Source organism: Trachypithecus francoisi, unplaced genomic scaffold, assembly GCF_009764315.1.
Source record: "Trachypithecus francoisi isolate TF-2019V2 unplaced genomic scaffold, Tfra_2.0 Lachesis_group0, whole genome shotgun sequence".
NCBI lineage: Eukaryota > Metazoa > Chordata > Mammalia > Primates > Cercopithecidae > Trachypithecus > Trachypithecus francoisi.
The window spans coordinates 77,183,714-77,203,335 of record NW_022681453.1 but is presented as its reverse complement, the minus strand read 5'-3'; the positions used below and the strand labels follow the sequence as shown (position 1 = coordinate 77,203,335).

At 38.6% G+C, this 19,622-nt stretch overlaps 1 protein-coding gene and 1 pseudogene across 4 annotated transcripts in view; one reads left to right on the top strand and one right to left on the bottom strand.

The window, feature by feature from the left end:
- PHLDB2 (pleckstrin homology like domain family B member 2) overlaps nucleotides 1-19,622 on the top strand; it is a 195,791-nt gene that overhangs the window by 91,491 nt on the left and 84,678 nt on the right. For all 4 annotated transcript variants that reach the window (XM_033211336.1, XM_033211335.1, XM_033211334.1 and 1 more), the window contains one exon: nucleotides 10,246-11,594. In XM_033211336.1, coding sequence (XP_033067227.1) covers nucleotides 10,246-11,594 — 1,349 coding nt within the window. The remainder of the gene's footprint in view (nucleotides 1-10,245; nucleotides 11,595-19,622) is intronic.
- Nucleotides 5,088-5,192, bottom strand: LOC117084779 (annotated as a pseudogene).

The window sequence follows — 19,622 nt, the reverse complement described above, 5'->3', positions numbered from 1 at the left end:
TCTTTGCCATTTCTTTATACTGTAACCTCCTCAAACTACCGCTCTCACTGTGTTCACCCCACTGCATGTTCCTTTTCCTGTCAACCAATTCTCTCCATTAAGGAATGCATAGCAATTATTTGTTCGTAAGTATGTTTTTCCCTTTGGACTCTAAGCTATGTAAAGGCAGGAAATGATATCTCTTGCCATATGTCTTCCAATGCCTAGCTCAGGACCTGATTTACACTAGGCACTTAATGAAGATTAGCATCCTCATAGTAACAAAGAAGCCCCAAATCTCAGTGGCCGCAGACAATCTTGGGTTAACAAGGATCTCGTTCCATGTTGTCCTCATTCAGGAGTGTGGGCTAGCAAAGCCTCCACAAGCCTGGATGGAGGCTAGTTGTCTTAGCAGGGGAGTGGGAAATGGTGAACCGTGCTCTGACTCATGATGCTTCAGCTTGGAACTGGCACATTACTTTCTCTCGTATTTCATTGATCAAAGCAAGGGACGTAGCCACACCTAACCTCACAGAGACGAGGAAGAGCAACCCTACTATGTTCCTCAAAGAAGAAGAACTGGAATATTAGTGAGTAACACTAATGCCTGCTAAGTAAATGTCTGATAAACAGTAGGCATGAATTTAATGAATGAAGTGCCTAAAACTACCCATTGAGATTTTTAATTTTTTTCCCTGTACAATAAACAGAACTACTCAAATATGGAAGTAATGTAGCTACATTCTAAAAAACAATGTTAATATTATCTAAGCTATTATTCAGCAAACATCTAGAGACTTTTTTATAGCAATTCTATTAGCTTTATTTGTATCAGGGAAGTGTTTGATTTTTTAGTTTTTCAGATGCATAGAGTGGAACAGATAAATATGTGTGATTAATGTTTTTGCCAGAGTCATTTAGAAGAGTTGGAAAAAATGTTGCAGTCTTCAGTATTTAGTCTGATCAAGACTTTTTTTTTTTTTTGAGGCGGAGTTTTGCTTGTTGCCCAGGCTGGAGTGCAATGGAACAATCTCAGCTCACCACAACCTCCGCCTCCCGGATTCAGGTGATTCATTTGCCTCAGCCTCCCAAGTAGCTGGGATTACAGGCATGCACCACCACGTCTGGCTAATTTTTTGTATTTTTAGTAGAGATGGGGTTTCTCCATGTTGGTCATACTGGTCTTGAACTCCCGACGTTAGGTGATCTGCCTGCCCGGGCCTCCCAGAGTGCTGGGATTATAGGCATGAGGCACCGCGCCTGGCGAAGAAATTCTTTAACCTTTTTTGGAAAAGTTAATATCTGGTTTGAAAATTGGGCAAGAGCTAAGGAAAAATCAACTTAAAATGTTTAATTGGCCAGACACAGTGGCTCACACCTATAGTCCCAGCACTTTGGGAGGCCGAGGCAGACGGATCACTTGAGGTCAGGAGTTAGAGAGCAGCTTGGCCAACACGGTGAAACCCTGTTTCTACTAAAAGTACAAAAATTAGCCAGGCATGGTGGCACTCACCTGTAATCCTAGCTACTGGGGAGGCTGAGGCAGGAGAATCGCTTGAACCTGGGAGGCAGAGAATGCAGTGAGTCGAGATCTCACCATTGCACTCCAGCCTGGGCAACAGAGCGAGACTGTCTCAAAAAAATAAAAAAGAAAATGTTCGATCAGCTTTAAAATGAAGTGTTGCTACATATTCTAGTATTTTATGGTGAGTTCTTTTTCCTGCTTGTCAAAACAGTCCAAGTATATAAAATGTAGAAAATATGAACTAGTATGAGAGAGGTGAGTTAAAAGTCACTGGTAAAACTACCATCCAAATAAAATCACTACTGATTTTTTTGGTGTGGTTTCTTCCAGTCCATTGTTATTGTTATTATTGTTGTGGAAGAATAGGCATATTGAGGAGGCAAGAGAAGATACTGCCTTGTACTAGAGAGGCTACCGTGGAAATGCTAAGAAGTGATGAGATTCAGAATATGTTTTAAGGACAGTGTTGATAGGATTTATTGATGGATAAAATGAGGAAGGGGGTGCTAGTGACAGAGGAGACCAATGTTGATTCCCAGAATTTTGGCTTGATCCCCACCCGTGTGTATGGTTGGGTGTATGTACAGTTGACTCTTGAGCAACTTGGCAGTTAAGAACACTGACACCCTGCTAAGTTGAAAATCTGCATATAACTTTTTACTCCTCCAGAACTTAACTACTGTTAGTTTACCATTGACCAGAAGCCTTACTAATAACAAAGCCAAGTAATACACATTTTAATACAAAATAACGCATATTATATATATATGACAGACTATATTCTTATAATAAAGTAATTTAGAGAAAAGGTTATTAAGATGTTCACAAGGGAGAGAAAAATGTATTGACTTTTTAAAAATTATACTTTAAGTTCTGGGATACATGTGCAGAAGGTGCAGGTTTGTTACATAGGTATACACGTGCCATGGTGGTTTGCTGCACCCATCAACCCATCATCTACATTAAGCATTTCTCCTAATGCTATCCTGCCTGTAGCCCCCCACCCCTCGGGAGGCCCTGGTGTGTGATGTTCCCCTCTGCATGTCCATGTGTGCTCGTTGATCAGCTCCCACTTATGAGTGAGAACATGCAGTGTTTGGTTTTCTGTTCTTGTGTTAGTTTGCTGAGAATGATGGTTTCCAGCTTCATCCATGTCCCTGCAAAGGACATGAACTCATCCTCTTTTGAGGCTGCATAGTATTCCATGGTGTATATGTGCCACATTTTCTTTATCCAGTCTATCATTGATGGGCATTTGAGTTGGTTCCAAGTCTTTATTATTGTGAACAGTGCTACAATAAACATATGTTTGCATGTGTCTTTATAGTAGAATGATTTATAATCCTTGAGTATATATCCAGTAATGGGATTGCTGGGTCAGATGGTATTTCTAGTTCTAGATCCCTGAGGAATCACCACACTGTCTTCCACAATGGTTGAACTAATTTCCATTCCCACCAACAGTGTAAAAGCATTCCTATTTCTCCACATCCTCTCCAACATCTGTTGTTTCCTGACTTTTTAATGATTGCCTAACTGGTGTGAGATGGTATCTCATTGTTGTTTTGATTTGCATTTCTCTAATGGCCAGTGATAATGAGCTTTTTTTCATATGTTTGTTGGCTGCATGAATGTGTTCTTTTTGAGAAGTGTCTGTTCATATCCTTTGTCCACTTTCTGATAGGGTTGTTTTTTTTTCTTGTAAATTTGTTTAAGTTCTTTGTATATTCTGGATATTAGCTCTTTGTCAGATGGATAGATTGCAAAAATTGTCTCCCTTTCTGTAGGTTGCCCGTTCACTCTGATGATGGTTTCTTTTGCTGTGCAGAAGCTCTTTAGTTAAATCAGATCCCATTTGTCAATTTTGACTTGTGTTGCTATTGCTTTTGGCGTGTTTTAGTCATGAAGTCTTTGCTCATGCCTATGTCCTGAATGGTATTGCCTAGATTTTCTTCTAGGGTTTTTATGGTTTTAGGTCTTATGTTTAAGTCTTTAATCCATCTTGAGTTAATTTTTGTTTGAGGTGTAAGGAAGGGATCCAGTTTCAGCTTTCTGTATATGGCTAGCCAGTTTTCCCAACACCATTTATTAAATAGGGAATCTTTTCTCCATTGCTTGTTTTTGTCAGGTTTGTCAAAGATCAGATGGTTGTAGATGGGTGGCGTTATTTCTGAAGTCTCTGTTCTGTTCCATTGGTCTATCTGTTTTGACACTAGTACCATGCTGTTTTGGTTACTGTAGCCTTGTAGTATAGTTTGAAGTCAGGTAGCATGATGTCTCCAGCTTTGTTCTTTTTGCTTAGGATTGTCTTGGCTATGCAGGCTCTTTTTTGGTTCCATATGAAATTTAAAGTAGTTTTTTCCAATTCTGTGGAGAAAGTCAATGATAGCTTGATGGGGATAGCATTGAATCTATAAATTACTTTGGGCAGTATGACCATTTTCATGATATTGATTATTCCTATCCATTAGCATGGAATGTTTTTCCATTTCTTTGTGTCCTCTCTTATTTCTTTGAGCAGTGGTTTGTAGTTCTCCTTGAAGAGGTCCTTCACATCCCTTGTAAGTTGTATTCCTAGGTATTTTATTCTCTTTGTAGCAATTGTGAAGGCGTTCACTCATGATTTGGCTCTCTGTTTGTCTGTTATTGGTATATAGGAACGCCTGTGATTTTTGCACGTTGATTCTGTATCCTGAGACTTTGCTAAACTTGCTTATCAGCTTAAGGAGATTTTGGGCTGTTATGATGGGGTTTTCTAAATATACAATCATGTCATCTGCAAACAGAGACAATTTGACTTCCTCTTTTCCTGATTGAATACCCTTTATTTCTTTCTGTTGCCTGATTGTCCTGGCCAGAACTTCCAAATACTATGTTGAATGGGAGGGTGAGAGAAGGCATTGTTGTCTTGTGCTGGTTTTCAAAGGGAATGCTTCTAGTTTTTGCCCATTTAGTATGATGTTGGCTGTGGGTTTGTCGTAAATAGCTCTTATTATTTTGAGATACGTTCCATCAGTGCCTAGTTTATTGAGAGTTTTTAGCATGAAGGGCTGTTGAATTTTGTTGAAGGCCTTTTCTGCATCTATTGAGATAATCATGTGGGTTTTGTTGTTGGTTCTGTTTATGTGATGGATTATATTTATTGATTTGCATATGTTGAACCAGCCTTGCATCCCAGGGATGAGGCTGACTTGATCGTGGTGGATAAGCTTTTTGATGTGCTGCTGGATTCGGTTTGCCAGTATTTTATTGGAGATTTTCACATTGATGTTCATTAGGGATATTGGCCTGAAATTTTCCTTTTTTGTTGTGTCTCTGCCAGGTTTTGGTATCAGGGTGATGCTGGCCTCATCGAATGAGTTAGGGAGCATTTCCTCTTCTTCTGTTGTTTGGAATAGTTTCAGAATGAATGGTACCAGCTCCTGTTTGTACCTCTGGTAGCATTCAGCTGTGGTCCTGGACTTTTTTTGATTGGTAGGCTACTAATTGCTGCCTCAATTTCAGAACTGGTTATTGGTCTATTCAGGGTTCGACTTCTTGATTTAGTCTTGGGAGAGTGTATGTGTCCAGGAATTTATCCATTTCTTCTTGATTTTCTAGTTTATTTGCGTAGAAGTTGGTACTCTACACGTTCAGAGAAACTTCTCTAGTAATGAACTATAGAAATGATCCCTGAAAGTATAGTCTTATATTTACTATTTATTAAGTGGAAGTGGATCATCATGAAGGTCTTCATCCTCTTCATCTTCGTGTTGAGTAGACTGAAGAGGAGGAAGAGGAAGAGCTAGTCTTGATGTCTCCGGGGTGGTAGAGGCAGAAGTGGAGGAGGTAGAAGGGAAGGCAGGAGAGGCGGGCACATTCAGTGTGACTTTATGCCCTTTTGTAAAGTGTAACTTTACAAAAAGTAAACTTTACTTTTTTTATTTCTCTAAAATTTTTTTTTATGGGACCAATCCTTCTTCATCCATTTGCTGTAGTTCAGTGCCTGTATCATAGAAGGGTCCGTGTTGTAAAAGAAGGCAAAAGCAGTCTTGAATAATCAGAACCCTTCTGCCAGATTGTGTGATGTCAGTTTGTTTTCTGGTACTGCTTCTTCTACATCTTCTTCATCATCTGAGAGTGGTTTAGAAGCACTTTTCTCTATTAAGTAGTCCTCTGTTAATTCCTCTTGTATGGTGTATTAGCACTTGAATTTCTTCAAGACCCATATCTTGAAACCCTTCACCCACTGCCTTTTTTTTTTTTTTTGGCCATATCCACAGTCTTTTTGGTGATTTTCTTGGCTGGCTCTGTTGTAAATTTTGTGAAGCCATATGCAACATCTGGACACAGTTTTCTCCAGCAGCTATGTATTATTTTGGGCTCCATGGCTTTCATGGCCTTTTCTGTAACAATGATGGTATTGTCAACAGGGTAATACTTCCAGGCTTTTATGCTGTTCTCTCTATCGGGGTTCTCTACCATAGCATTGACAGTGCTTTCCATAGGGTACCGTAATGAGCCTGAAAGGTCCTTAGGACCCCCTGATCTAAAGGCGGAATTAGAGATGTGTTTGGGGGCAAGTAGAGCACTTTCATGCCTTTGGTGTTGAACTAATGGAGTTCTGAGTGGCCACAGGCATTGTCTAATGTCAAAAGAACTTTAAAAGCAGTCCCTTACTGGCAAAGTACTTCCTGACTCCAGGGACAAAGCATCAGTGGAACCAATCCAGGAAAAGAGTTCTCATTGTCCAAGCCTTCTTGTGGTACAGCTAAAAGACTAGTATTTATATTTTCCTTTGAAGGCTCAGGGTTAGCAGCTTTATAGAGGACAGTTCTGGTCATAACTATGACTGCGTATGCACAAAATGGTAGAGTAAGTCTGTCCTTGCTGCCTTAAATCCTGGTGCTCACTTCTCTTCCTTACTAGTAAATGTCCTTTGTGGCTTTTTTTTTTTTTTTTTTTTTCCAGGATTGGGCAAATTTTGTCTTCATTAAAAACCTGTTCATCTAAGTGCTTAGGAGTGCCTCAAATCCTGGTGCTCACTTCTCTTCCTTACTAGTAAATGTCCTTTGTGGCTTTTTTTTTTTTTTTTTTTTCCAGGATTGGGCAAATTTTGTCTTCATTAAAAACCTGTTCATCTAAGTGCTTAGGAGTTGATTAAAAAATATACAAATAGGCCGGGCACGGTGGCTCAAGCCTGTAATCCCAGCACTTTGGGAGGCCGAGACGGGCGGATCACGAGGTCAGGAGATCGAGACCATCCTGGCGAACATGGTGAAACCTCGTCTCTACTAAAAAATACAAAAAACTAGCCGGGCGAGGTTGGCGGGCGCCTGTAGTCCCAGCTACTCCGGAGGCTGAGGCGGGAGAATGGCGGGAACCCAGGAGGCGGAGCTTGCAGTGAGCTGAGATCCGGCCACTGCACTCCAGCCTGGGCGACAGAGCGAGACTCCGTCTCAAAAAAAAAAAAAAAAAAAAAAAAAAAATATACAAATAAATAAAAACAATGAAACCACCTGTTCAGCCAGATATCCTTTCTCCTCAGGGAATTTATATGGTGTCCAAGAACTTATCTGCTGCCTCTTGGTTGGCAGAAGCTGCTTTTGTTGTTATCTTGATATTTTTTCGGCCAAACCTGTTTCTAAAATATCAAACCATCCTTTGCTGGCATTAAATTCTCCAGCTTTAGATTCCTTACCTCTTTTTGCTTTAAGTTGTCATGTAATGATTTTGCCTTTTCTTGAATATTATTAGAGTCTGTAGGTATGCCTTTTTTTAAAGAAATCTTGTGTCCACTTAAAAGGTGCACTTTCACTGAGACTCAAAGTTATTTCACAAAAAGTATAAAATTTTCATACCTTCTGGCATAGCTTGCAGTGACAACTTCACAATTTTCCTTTTCTTTATTTTAATAGTGGTCCTTATGCTGGATTCATTTATTTTGAAATGGCAGGCAACTGTAGCTGCAGGCCTCAATCTCTGGTACATATCAGACAATTCAACTTTTTCTTGTAATGTCGTGACTTGTTCTGCTTCCTGGGTGCACTTCCAGCATCACTAGTGGCATTTTGTATGTGTCCCATGGTGTTATTCAGGGTTTATAGTATTAAATTAAATGTGTTTTAAAAACTTGAGAACCATGAGATATAACTTATTACTGCAATATTAAATTTACTGGAGAGATGAACTGCACATGCACAGGTGATTAGCATCACGTGGCGTTTTCAGTGAATACCTGCAACACTTGAGTTCACTGCGGTAGCAACAGGGGGTGTCCAATTACTGTAGTATGGTATGTACTACAGTTAGTTTTATGCAACCATGATATAATATCATATTTTTATGTTTGTTTACATTTCTCTCTACTGAGAATGGCATTATGTGTAGTCTGTGTTACTTTTCATAAGACATTTGTGTATATTTTATGGTTGTAAATGATGAAATAGACTAGTAGCCACAAATATTTTATGCTCATCACATACCTCACGTTTCTTTTTTGTTTTTTCAATATTTCTAGCCTACGCAGTTTGAGTTTTTTCAAATTATTGCAAATCTCCAAAAAATTTTCCAGTATATTTATTGAAAAAAATGTTGCGTGTAAGTGTACCCATGTAGTTCAAGCCTGTATTGTTCAAGAGTCAACTGTATAAGAAAACGGCACTCATTGTATTACATACAGAAATATACCTGTATGTGTATAATCCATGTATATGGGTGTGTGTCTGTGTAAAAAAGCTGATATATTTTTTAAAACTAGCTTAACATTTTATGAATGTACTTTTTGTGCTATAAAATGTACTTCAAAATATGATTTTAAATGATTGTATGATTGCATAATATGCTCTCATGATGTATTATATATTATAGCTTATTTGATTTTTTCCCTATTTTTTGGCATTTATGGTATTTTCCCATTCTAATAAATAACACTGTAATGTCCTCAGGATCCATCTATTTCCTTGTTTTTTTAATTCCAAAATATTTAACGTGAGAGAATTGGCCAAGGCTTGCTGGAATTTCAATATGGCAAGCCAACGAGAAGTGATGTTACTTCGCAACAGAGGAGTCTCAGTTTTAGTCCTCTAAGCGGGCATGGTAAGATAGGTCTCAAACTAGGCTGGTGTTGCTTTTAAAACCAGAATTGATAGCAGCAGACACATGCTGAGAAGAGTATTTGTCTTGGAGGCAGAAAGGGCACTGTCCCAGAGGAAATGAAAGCCTTACCAAGAGCTAGATGGCAGGACTAGATCCCAGCTGGGAGCCAAACATAATGAAGAAACTTCATTTTTTTTTTAGGTACATTTAAAAAGACAAATTATGTTTGTATCTATCTGGGCAGGGATTTGGGTTAGAGGATAAGGAACCCAAGGCAGAGTTTGTTGGGGGAGGCTGCACCTTTATGGGAAGTTGGGTACCTGGCCCATCAGCAGGATTTATGCAGCCAGACTGTTTCGTGGTCTTGTGGATAAAGAAGGAGCTCTTTACTAGGCTATCTGAATTTACTCAGAAACTGTGTGAAGCTGAGCAACAGGGTGAAGTTCCTTGGCTGAGAGGGAGTGAGGAAGGCTTTGATTAAAATGGAAAGCTTATATTCATTGCATTTCTCACCTCTGGGGCAACGAGAGCTAGAGGGGTGGAAGATAAAAATACTAGACATAACCTCTTCCTTAAACCTGTGGCCTAGTTACAGAGACAACCACATTATGAAACCATTACTAACCATATGTGATACTGTTTATATATAGACCAGAGATATCATAATTAGTGTCTGATGTGCCTAAGGGTTGGAGGACAGTTTTAGTGGTTCATGAGTTCAATGACAGTGTTTAAATTGTATTTTCACTTTACTGATAATCTAAGAAAAAAATTTTTAACAGGTAGAATTATAATCCTTCCCATTTGCAGTAATAGTTTGTAATTAAAAGACATTTTCATAGGCTAAAACTTTAGTTTTTTAAGTTAACATTGTGCAAACCAGGGATCAAAACATATTTTCTTAAAAATTTTAATCATGGAGCATAGAATCCTGATCTGTTCCCTGGAAGAGTGAGTCGGTCCTGATAGGATGAGCATAGTGCATTTGGGGTAGTAGAAAATTTGAAGGATATAACAGTTTCAGGTTTTTATCATGGGTCAGTAATTGGTGGAATACCCTTTTCTTTCTTATTACCTGCCTCTGATGACTAAAGGAGCTTTAAGTCTTTTTGTTGAGAAGGTAACTCCCAGAGCCCTCGTTTAAAGAACCATCTTCTAACTCTCACGTTATTGATCAGTGTCTAACGTAAACTTTTCTTTTTCTGCCCAAATGTGAATTTTGTTTCCTCAGGACTTTATTTCTGAGCAGTTAATGATTCTAGCAGAGACATCTATAGTAAAGTCCATTACATTATGCCTTTGGGCATTAGCTAGTCACTAGGGAAGCAGGTGTTCCTTGAAGGGGCAGAATATTAAGGAGAAATTGTCTTTTTTGTGTCCCAGCCTAATCCTGCGCCTTTACTTGGTTAGGGATTCGTTTCACTCAAATGTCATTGCTGTCCTTTTAAGTTATTTTTCTTTTGAACATAAGATATCTCATATCAGTGATCTTTATTCTCCTTTAATTTGCTGTATGGTTTTAACAGGTTTATTAGTAAAACTGAGTTTGTGTTTATTTGCATTAGGTCAGACTGCAAGATTATTTGTTCAGATGTAGGCCTAACAAGGGATTGTTCTCTTAAAATCTTTTTTAACGCAAAATTTTCTCTTTTGTTTCTTTACAGATTCCAGTAAGATTATGGAAGAGCATAGCTACATACAAAAGGAGCTAGATTTAGAAAATGGTAGCTTAGAGGAAGACTCTGTGGTGCATTCTGTTGAGAACGATTTCCAAAACATGATGGAGAGCCTCAGCCCAAAGAAATACTCTTCCAGTCTGAGATTTAAAGCCAATGGAGACTATTCTGGCTCCTATTTAACCCTCTCACAACCTGTGCCTGCAAAGAGAAGCCCTTCTCCTTTGGGAACCAGTGTCAAAAGCAGCCCCTCCTTAGCCAAAATCCAGGGAAGCAAGCAGTTCTCTTATGATGGAACTGACAAAAATATTGCTATGAAACCTCCAACTCCTTTACTGAGCACTACATCCTCCCTTAGTGGATATCCACTTGGGAGAGCAGACTTTGATCATTATACTGGCCGGGACAGTGAAAGGGCCTTGAGGCTCTCAGAGAAGCCTCCCTATTCCAAGTATAGCTCAAGGAATAAATCGCATGACAATGTCTACTTTCTGGGAGGGCTGGAAGGTCGGAAGGCATCTGGCTCGCTCCTGGCCATGTGGAATGGAAGTTCCCTGAGTGATGCTGGCCCCCCTCCTATCAGCAGATCGGGAGCTGCAAGCATGCCTTCAAGCCCAAAGCAAGCCAGGAAAATGAGCATTCAGGACAGCCTGACGCTTCAACCCAAGTTAACTAGACACAAGGAGCTTGCATCTGAAAACATCAATTTGAGAACTAGGAAGTACTCCAGCAGCAGCCTGAGTCACATGGGAGCCTACAGCCGATCACTTCCCAGGTTGTACAAAGCCACAGAGAACCAGCTGACACCTCTCAGCTTGCCTCCAAGAAACTCTCTGGGCAATTCCAAAAGAACAAAACTTGGGGAAAAGGATCTACCTCATAGCATAATAGACAATGACAATTACCTTAATTTTTCTTCTTTGAGCTCAGGGGCTTTACCCTATAAAACCTCTGCTTCTGAAGGCAATCCTTATGTAAGTTCTACCCTCAGTGTCCCTGCCAGTCCTCGAGTGGCTCGGAAGATGCTTCTGGCCTCCACCTCCTCCTGCGCCTCTGATGACTTTGATCGGGCTTCATACGTGGGGACAAACCCGAGTCACTCACTTCTTGCTGGAGAGTCAGACAGAGTGTTTGCAACCAGGAGGAACTTCTCATGTGGATCTGTGGAATTTGATGAGGCTGATTTGGAAAGCCTCAGACAGACCTCAGGAACCCCCCAACCTGTCCTTCGGGAACGGAAAAGCAGCATTAGCTCCATTTCAGGACGTGATGACCTGATGGATTATCACCGGCGGCAGAGGGAGGAAAGACTCAGGGAACAGGAGATGGAGCGATTGGTAATCTTCATCTAACAGTGATTGACCTCACTGTTTCATTAACCAGCATCTAGAGGGCAGCCTTGGAGATGGACTCCAGGATATGTGGGAATATAGGATATTCATGTTCAGCAGCCACAGCTGCTATCTTTCTCTTCTCTCCTGCTATATACTTCTTCTTCCCATATCACTATTAATAGGCATGTTTGGCTATTTTGAAGGCCTCCAGGAATTAATGTTAATTTAGTTGCTCTGCGGACTTCTCACAAGTATAAATTCTTTAAAGACATAACAGAGGAGTTGCAAATTTTATGAAATTTCTGAGTCTTACAAACTTCTCTTTAAGACTATGAGGAAATGCTGACTTGTATTATTTATATCATTAAATTTGCATGTGTATGGTTATGAGAGAAGTAGTCAGTGAAATCATGACTCACCAAGAATTAGGTAGTGAATTTGTCTTTATAGCAACTTGTCTAGAAAGTTGGAGTTGCCTCAGTGGTGTTCAGCTTTTCTCCACACTGTTCATACACAACCTTACTATCTTTAGCTCTGATTCTTAGCACGTACAGTGACTCCAAACTACACATACAAGATCTATTGAGTTGTCTTTTTCCATTTAAAATGAATTTATACTTATTGAAAATAAGAAGACGGGGGAAACATCCCTTGAGAGTCTCACCAATGAATGAGAACAGACAACTGCTTTTTTCCATTCTCTTTTAAGCACAGGTTTTTCTCTTTTAGAATGAATACCTGTCAGAGATTACTTTGATTCATTTTTGATTCGTGATTTCCTTAACGAGAGAAGCTGCAGGATAGTGAAGCTGATTTACAACAACACTATATGATTATCAGAAGTATTTTAGTTGCTAAAATATTCTAGAATATGATTTTTGAATCACAAAACTGGTTAATACCCTATAGGACAATAAAATTGTAACCCAGCCTTGTCCAACCTGTGGCCTGTGGGCCGCACATGGCCCACAATGGCTTTGAATGTCATCCCATACAAACTGAAACTTTCTTAAAACATGATGAGATTTTTTTTGCCTTTTTTTTTTTTTTTTAATTCATCAGTTATTGTTAGTGTATTTTATGTGTGGCCCAAGACAGTTCTTCTTCTCCAGTGTGGACCGAGATTGGACACACCTGTTGTAACCTTTGGTTTATAATGGACGGAAACCATTTGCATCTATCCAGTAGGAAATATGTTTGACATTTTAGAGCAGTAATCATTTGCATCACTCATAGTTTTTGATAAGTTGATGTCTGTTCTTACAGAGTTTTCAAATATCCTAACTGACAATAGTGAATGAAAACAAATGTGCATAACCTTAGAGAATTTAGATAGTCTTTGGGTGGGTCAGTTATGCAGTACTCAGTATGACATTCCTCTTTATTATCATAAATAATCTCTTCAGACTATTCTTGGTCACAAAATGGCATTGTGTTTGGGCTTGCTTCATTGACAGAAATTCAGAAGATGTTTTAATTAGCATACAAAAAGCTTGTAATGGACAGCAAATATAATGCTATACCATGCAAAGCAACTGTTATTTATAAAGCCAGAATATTAACTTCTATCCGATAACTTAACAAGGAATCTGGAAGAGCATTTTTAATGGCTTCCATTACTCTGGATGTCTTCCTTAAATGCTTCTATTTGCTCTTCTATCCCAAGGATAGGCAACCAAACTCAAGAAATTCATCTCTGCTAGCTTTCATGTTCAGCATCTCTAAGTGTTGGTGAATTTCTCTTTCCTCCAGATTTTCCAAATCTGGTATGATTCTTGGCAATCCAGGAAGTGACCTTCTGTACTGCCTGTAAGTTTGGGCCCGTTAAGTCATAAACAGTTTTGACTTCTTGGGAGAGCTTTTGTGGATATTGCTGTAAATATGAAGTTATATATATTTTTTCTTTAATAGTGGACTTACTGTATCTGTTGAAATGAGGCTTATTTTTAAATTTGACTCTCTAGACTTGATCTTGGTTGCATAGTCTATTTGTTTGACTACATTGTGGTAAAAGGGATGACAGATTCTTATCAAGCCTATGCAAATTATGATATTGCCATTAAAAAGTAAAGTGACTCAAATTACTTCCTGAATTCTCAGAGATCAGTGAGAACAATTTACCATTAAAATAATATTTCATTTAGTTTGGAAAATCAGAGTTAGCTGAATAGAGGATTAGAGATAGAGCAGCATGAATGCCAAAGGGTTTTCCCCCTGAAAAAATAGAACATTAAAAATAATACTAGTAATATTCCAAAACACATATCCACGTTTAGAAATTCAATTTTTATTATCAATTCAATCACTTCTATGTAATTAATTCTTATTCCTCTGTTTCTTGGGCTCTTAATTTGGTTTCATGAAGTCATCTATTTCTGGACTAAAAAGTCCTGAAAATCTGATTTAGGTGCCTAGTACTGTCTAAGTTTCTCTATGCAATTCTTTGAAATATTAAGAGTTAAGAATACCTGGTAAAGTTCTGTCCACAAAGTTCTAAAACTGTCTTTTCTTCGTTAACGAGATATTGTATTTTGTAGGCAAGCTCACTGGGAAAGTAGAGAATACTTGGTGAATGTAAGAGTTAAGTGGCTATGGTTAATTTACGGTTAATTTAACAAACAATATCAGCATGAAGGAGAGTTAAAATCCTTTAAATCAGTTTTTTAAGAACATATTACAGAGAGTGAGGGCACTGGCATATATTCAGGGCCTTTCTGTAAAGTACCCAATCTTTGAACGTTACCTATAATATTAAAAATAATAGTTTACCTGTATAAAATTATCTTAAGGGCAGGCGACTTACTCATTTGATTTGAGAAGTTTTTAGGGGCACGGTGAACAAACCTACTTATTTCTAGCCTCTTTCTTTTTGTAAAATTAAAAAACAATTCTTTGTGATTGCCCAGAGGTTCTCTGGGAAAACGTAAAAGTGGTTCAGGAATAGATATCTTGGAATTTTTTTTTTTTCTTTCTGTATTTAGGATCTGCCTGATCTTGAAGGCAAAATGAGAGGTTTTGTCACTTGAGTAATAAAGAATTGTGTATACCTGAGAGTAGTGTATGTTTGTGGTTTGGCTATTTAATCAAATGGCAATGGATTATTTTATGATGAGCAAGAAGCCTCAAATCGTTAAAAAATGAAGAAAACTCTTTTTGTTATTTTAAATATGCAAGAATACATTCCAATCAGCGCAAAGCTCAGGAAGTTACTCTTGTAAGATACTAATCTCTGTTCTTTGGGCAGATTATGTAGAATAACCTTTTACTGCCTTCTACAAGCATAGGTTGATTTCTCCAAGTTCAGTCTGTCATTTCAATAGAGATAACTGCATTTTAGTTTTACATTAACAGGGTGCTTGTCATATATTACATTTTTAATGCATTACATTAAACATACTTTATGAATAATTGCATCAAAATCATGCAAACTTTGCCAGATTCTTAAAATTTTGTTACTTCTTTATAGCCTTTTTATTTGCAAGCATTATAAACCAAGTTAAATCTAACTCCCCTTTTGCAAATCTGAAATTTTCTGTTTCCATCAACTTCTGCTCTTCATTGTGCTCTTCCACATTCTGGAACAACCAGACACACATCAAAAATACTTAAAGGTATTAGAAATTATGTTCAAGCTAACACATCACAGGACATAATTACTGAAAATGTGAAAAGGTTGGTCACAGTTATAATTCAGTTTAGGTGAGCACAAAGTTTATATTTTTCTTAATATTATAGAAGTAATCTTAGCTTATGTTTTTGGCAGACTAATATAAGGCAGTTTAAAAGTTCAGGTAAACTAATTTCTTCATCATAAAACATTCAAGTTTTTTTTTTAAAATGAGATTATACTTGTATTATACTATACATTGATGAAACAAGGAAAAGATGTATAGCTGTTTTGTTGTTGTTGTTTTTAAAATGTATTCTCTTTCTTAAAAGTTATATTTGCCCATGACACAGCCCCAGGAGATTCTGAGAACGTGTGTCCCTAAAGGTGTTTTTAAAACCAAATTATCAAATCAGGTCTTTTTTTTTTTAAGAGAGCACAGTTAGGCTGGGTGAGGTGGCTTACGCTTGTAATCCCAGTACTTTGGGAGGCCAAGGTGGGAGAATCAGTTGAGCCCAGGAATTTGAGACCAGCCCAGGCAACATGGCAAAACCTTGTCTCTACAAAAAATATAAATTAGCTGGATGTGGTGGTGCACACCTGTAGTCCCAGCTACTTGGGAGGCTGAGGTGGGCGTATTGATTAAGCTCAGGAGGCTGCAGTGAGCCACTGAACTCCAGCCTGGGTGGCACAGTGAGACCCCATTATTTAAAAAAGCACATTTAAAGCTTTAGAATTTCACAAAATTTACTTCAATAAAATAAATTCTTGAAATTCTGGGAATGTTAGATTTCTTTAACTACTTGTTAGTCTCTGTAAACCAATCAGAACAGTAGGCCTCCTCTATTTATTATTATCCTTGGGAGATAGAAGAATATTTCACCTACACAGAGTGTTTTCCCCTCCCCCCACCCCAGGTAGAGAGACAGATGAAAGGTTTATGGCATAAGTCCTACAGTTCCAATTACAGATCAAAAGTGAACACTGGAACACAAAATCTCACTGGAACACAGATCTCAAAAGACTGCTTTTCCATAAGGCACTAAATATATTCCTGATCTGAGTACACAAATAGAAAAACAAATTATAAACAACAACAACAAACAAATAATCTGTCACCTCTCACCTGACCAAGGTTGGATTCCAGTTCTACCTGACAACTCTCCACGTGGTCAGGTCGTGAAACCAGATTCCTAGTCATGGTTGCCACCAGTGGAGATAACTATCAGTTGTATGCAAACCAGAATCCCAGGCCAAGGATTAGAAACAAAAACTATAGCACAGATTCAGTAAAACAAAAACTGCAGAGAATAGCGAGTCACTGAAGGTGATGTTCTACTGCCATTTGCAATTTACCTCAGAAGCCAAGACAAGATATGTCTGGGCATCCAGCCCATGAGATATACTTCATGGGCAGTGCAATTTAATTGACTGGATAGAGTGAATCACTTGCGCATTTTATTAGGACCTCCAGATTGTCAAAGCATAATTTTCAAAAAGTAAATGCAACTCTTATATAAATGAAGAACGAATAGATGCCAAAGATTTCTTTAACTCATTAATGAGGGAACCAGGTGGGGTAAAGCTGGTTCACTAAGCATAATATCTGTAATATTTTTAGCTCAGCTGTGATTATACTAGTGTTCCACCTGGATTTTTTTTTAATGTGCTCAATCTTTATTTGAAAACTCAAGGTAGTTTCATTGAGCACTGAAGATTGAACTATAATTATGCACCTCCGAGGACCTATTAATGAGGTAAACAATCTACTTTGAGTCTGTATTAAATAACTTCCAGCTGCTGTCCTATTTGAGCTGTTTAGTTTGTTCCTTTTTTTTTTTTTTTGAGACAGAGTCTCGCTCTGTCGCCCAGGCTGGAGTGCAGTAGCGCGATCTCGGCTCACTGCAAGCTCCGCCTCCTGGGTTAACGCCATTCTCCTGCCTCAGCCTCCGGAGTAGCTGGGACTACAGGCGCCCGCCACACGCTCGGCTAATTTTTTTGTATTTTTAGTAGAGACGGGGTTTCACCGTGTTAACCAGGATGGTCTCGATCTCCTGACCTCGTGATCCGCCCGCCTCAGCCTTCTAAAATGCTGGGATTACAGGCATGAGCCACCGCGCCCAGCCTAGTTTGTTCCTTTTTTAAAAAAATAATTTTTCTTTCTTTTTTGTTTTTGCTCTCAGCTACCAATTCATGCTTTGATCATTTTTGCCAGCCTTTTCGTTTTTTATGATCTTAAAAACCAGTTATCAAGTCTTGATTTGAAGTGTTCTGAACTAAGAGTGACTAAGTACAAGTGAGGTCTCAAGGAGGTACCGAGCACATGAAGTGTGTGCATTTCAGTTCATAGACCTTGTGACATCCATTTGGACTGGTTGGTGGGTCATTTTAACTTCCTCACTCTGATCTATGTTTCAAGTAGAGGACATTAATGGATAAAGTGTTGCTAGAGGTCTGGGATGCTGATTCTTTGACAAGTTAGATGTTCTAGAGCAGGGGTCCGCATCCCCCGGGCCATGGGCCTTAGACCAGTAGTGGTTTGTGGCCTGTTAGGAATGGGGCTGCATAGCAGGAGGTGAGTGGTAAGCCAGCAAAGGTTCATTTGTATTTCCAGCCACTCCCCATCACTCACGTTACTGCCTGAGCTCCAACTCCTGTTAGATCAGTGGTGGCATTCGATTTTCAAAAGAGCGTGAACACTATTGTGAACTGAACATGTGAGGGATCTAGGTTGTGTGCTCCTTATGAGAGTCTAATGGCTGATGATCTGTCACTGTCTCCCATCACCCCTAGATGGGGCCAACTAGTTGCAGGTAAACAAGCTCAGGGCTCCCACTGATTCTATATTATGATGAGTTATATAATTACTTCATTACACATTAAACTGTAATAATAATAGAAATAAAGTGCCCAATAAATATAATGTGCTTGAATCATCCCAAAACTATCCCTCCCCCATGTCCCTGGAAAAATTGTCTTCCATGAGACCAATCCTGTTGCCAAAAATTTGGGGAACTGCTGTTTTAGAGGTTAGAAAAATCATTATAAAGTAGGGTATTCTTGTATTAATCCTATTTGACACCTGCCTTCCTCCAAGTAGTCCAGAGGTAGTGATGGCTGTCTAGAGCTTTTTATGGTCCAAGGCAGTGAAAGTCATTTTAAGAAGAAAAGGGCAAAATAAAAAAATGAAAGCAAACCCTGATGCTTTTAAGAGTATTCATTTGGTTACGTTGCCAAAGGCACCTGTGTTCTTTTGTGGAGAACCAGTGGATTCCCACGAATTGCATTGTAGCCATCCAATATTTTCTTTCTGGCTGGTGATGGTCGTCTGTAGTGTCTTGGTAAATAGCATTGTTGCCATTTAGAATTATGCAGGGCCACGCTGATACTTATTTCTCAAACGTGTTGTAATGTGATGCCAGCTCTCATGAAGCATCATGGAGTAAGGTTTTCTGATTTTTTACATACATATGAATTTTTTACATTGCATATGGATTCCTTGAAAATAAGGTTGGCTTTCTTTTAAGGCACATATTAATGTTTCTGTGGTAGTTATGTGAATAGGTGAAATGTCTGGGCCAGCAAGTCCTACCATTGAAGGTGTTTTGTCCTTATAGCTCCTATGAAAGCACTTTATAACTAAATAATTTTAATCAGTAAGAGGCTGGGACCCTACCTATCTTGCTTACCACTATAGATGCACCTCCTAGCCAGATGACTAGAGCATAGGAAGCATTCTTTACATGTTTTTAAAAAGAGTAATTGAATGTTTTTGATACCCATTCTTGACATTCATTCTGGGTTTCCTTAATCTGTGACTGTAGGTTGCATCCCTGGTTCCCAGATGATATGCATTTAGTTCTAGGTAACAGTGAAGCTCTGTACAAAAAATGAAGATATCTCAGTATAAATGCATTCTTTTTTACTTCTAGAAAGGAGAAATTCTTTTCCAAATTTCAATTAAAAATAAAAAGATGAAAGAGTTATTTTTCTTTACTTTGAAAATTTTCTAGCATTCTTTGTAAGAATTGTTGCTCTCCAAGGTCGTACAAAAACCAAGGCTACAGGTCCGAGAGTCTTGCTTGTGTACCATTGAGCAGATCATAGATCTAATGTTTCTAAAATTAAGTAAAAGACTAATTGAGCATATTTGTTTAAGGACTTTTGGTATTTTATAAAATAAATTTATATGTTCTCTAATCTCTGAAAGGTGGTCAGATGCAGACCCTATTTTAAAGACCAGAAAATAAACGGGTTGGTATTATTTAATGTTGTAATCAGGAAAAGTTGTTTAGGAACCCAAGACTAGTGAGCGTTGTCAGGTGAAAGTGACTCCACATGTAGATTTTTTGCTTCTCTATTTGCTTCTTGCTGTCTCTATTTCCTGGTGACTCCTGACTCCCCAAAATAAGTTGGGCATTCAG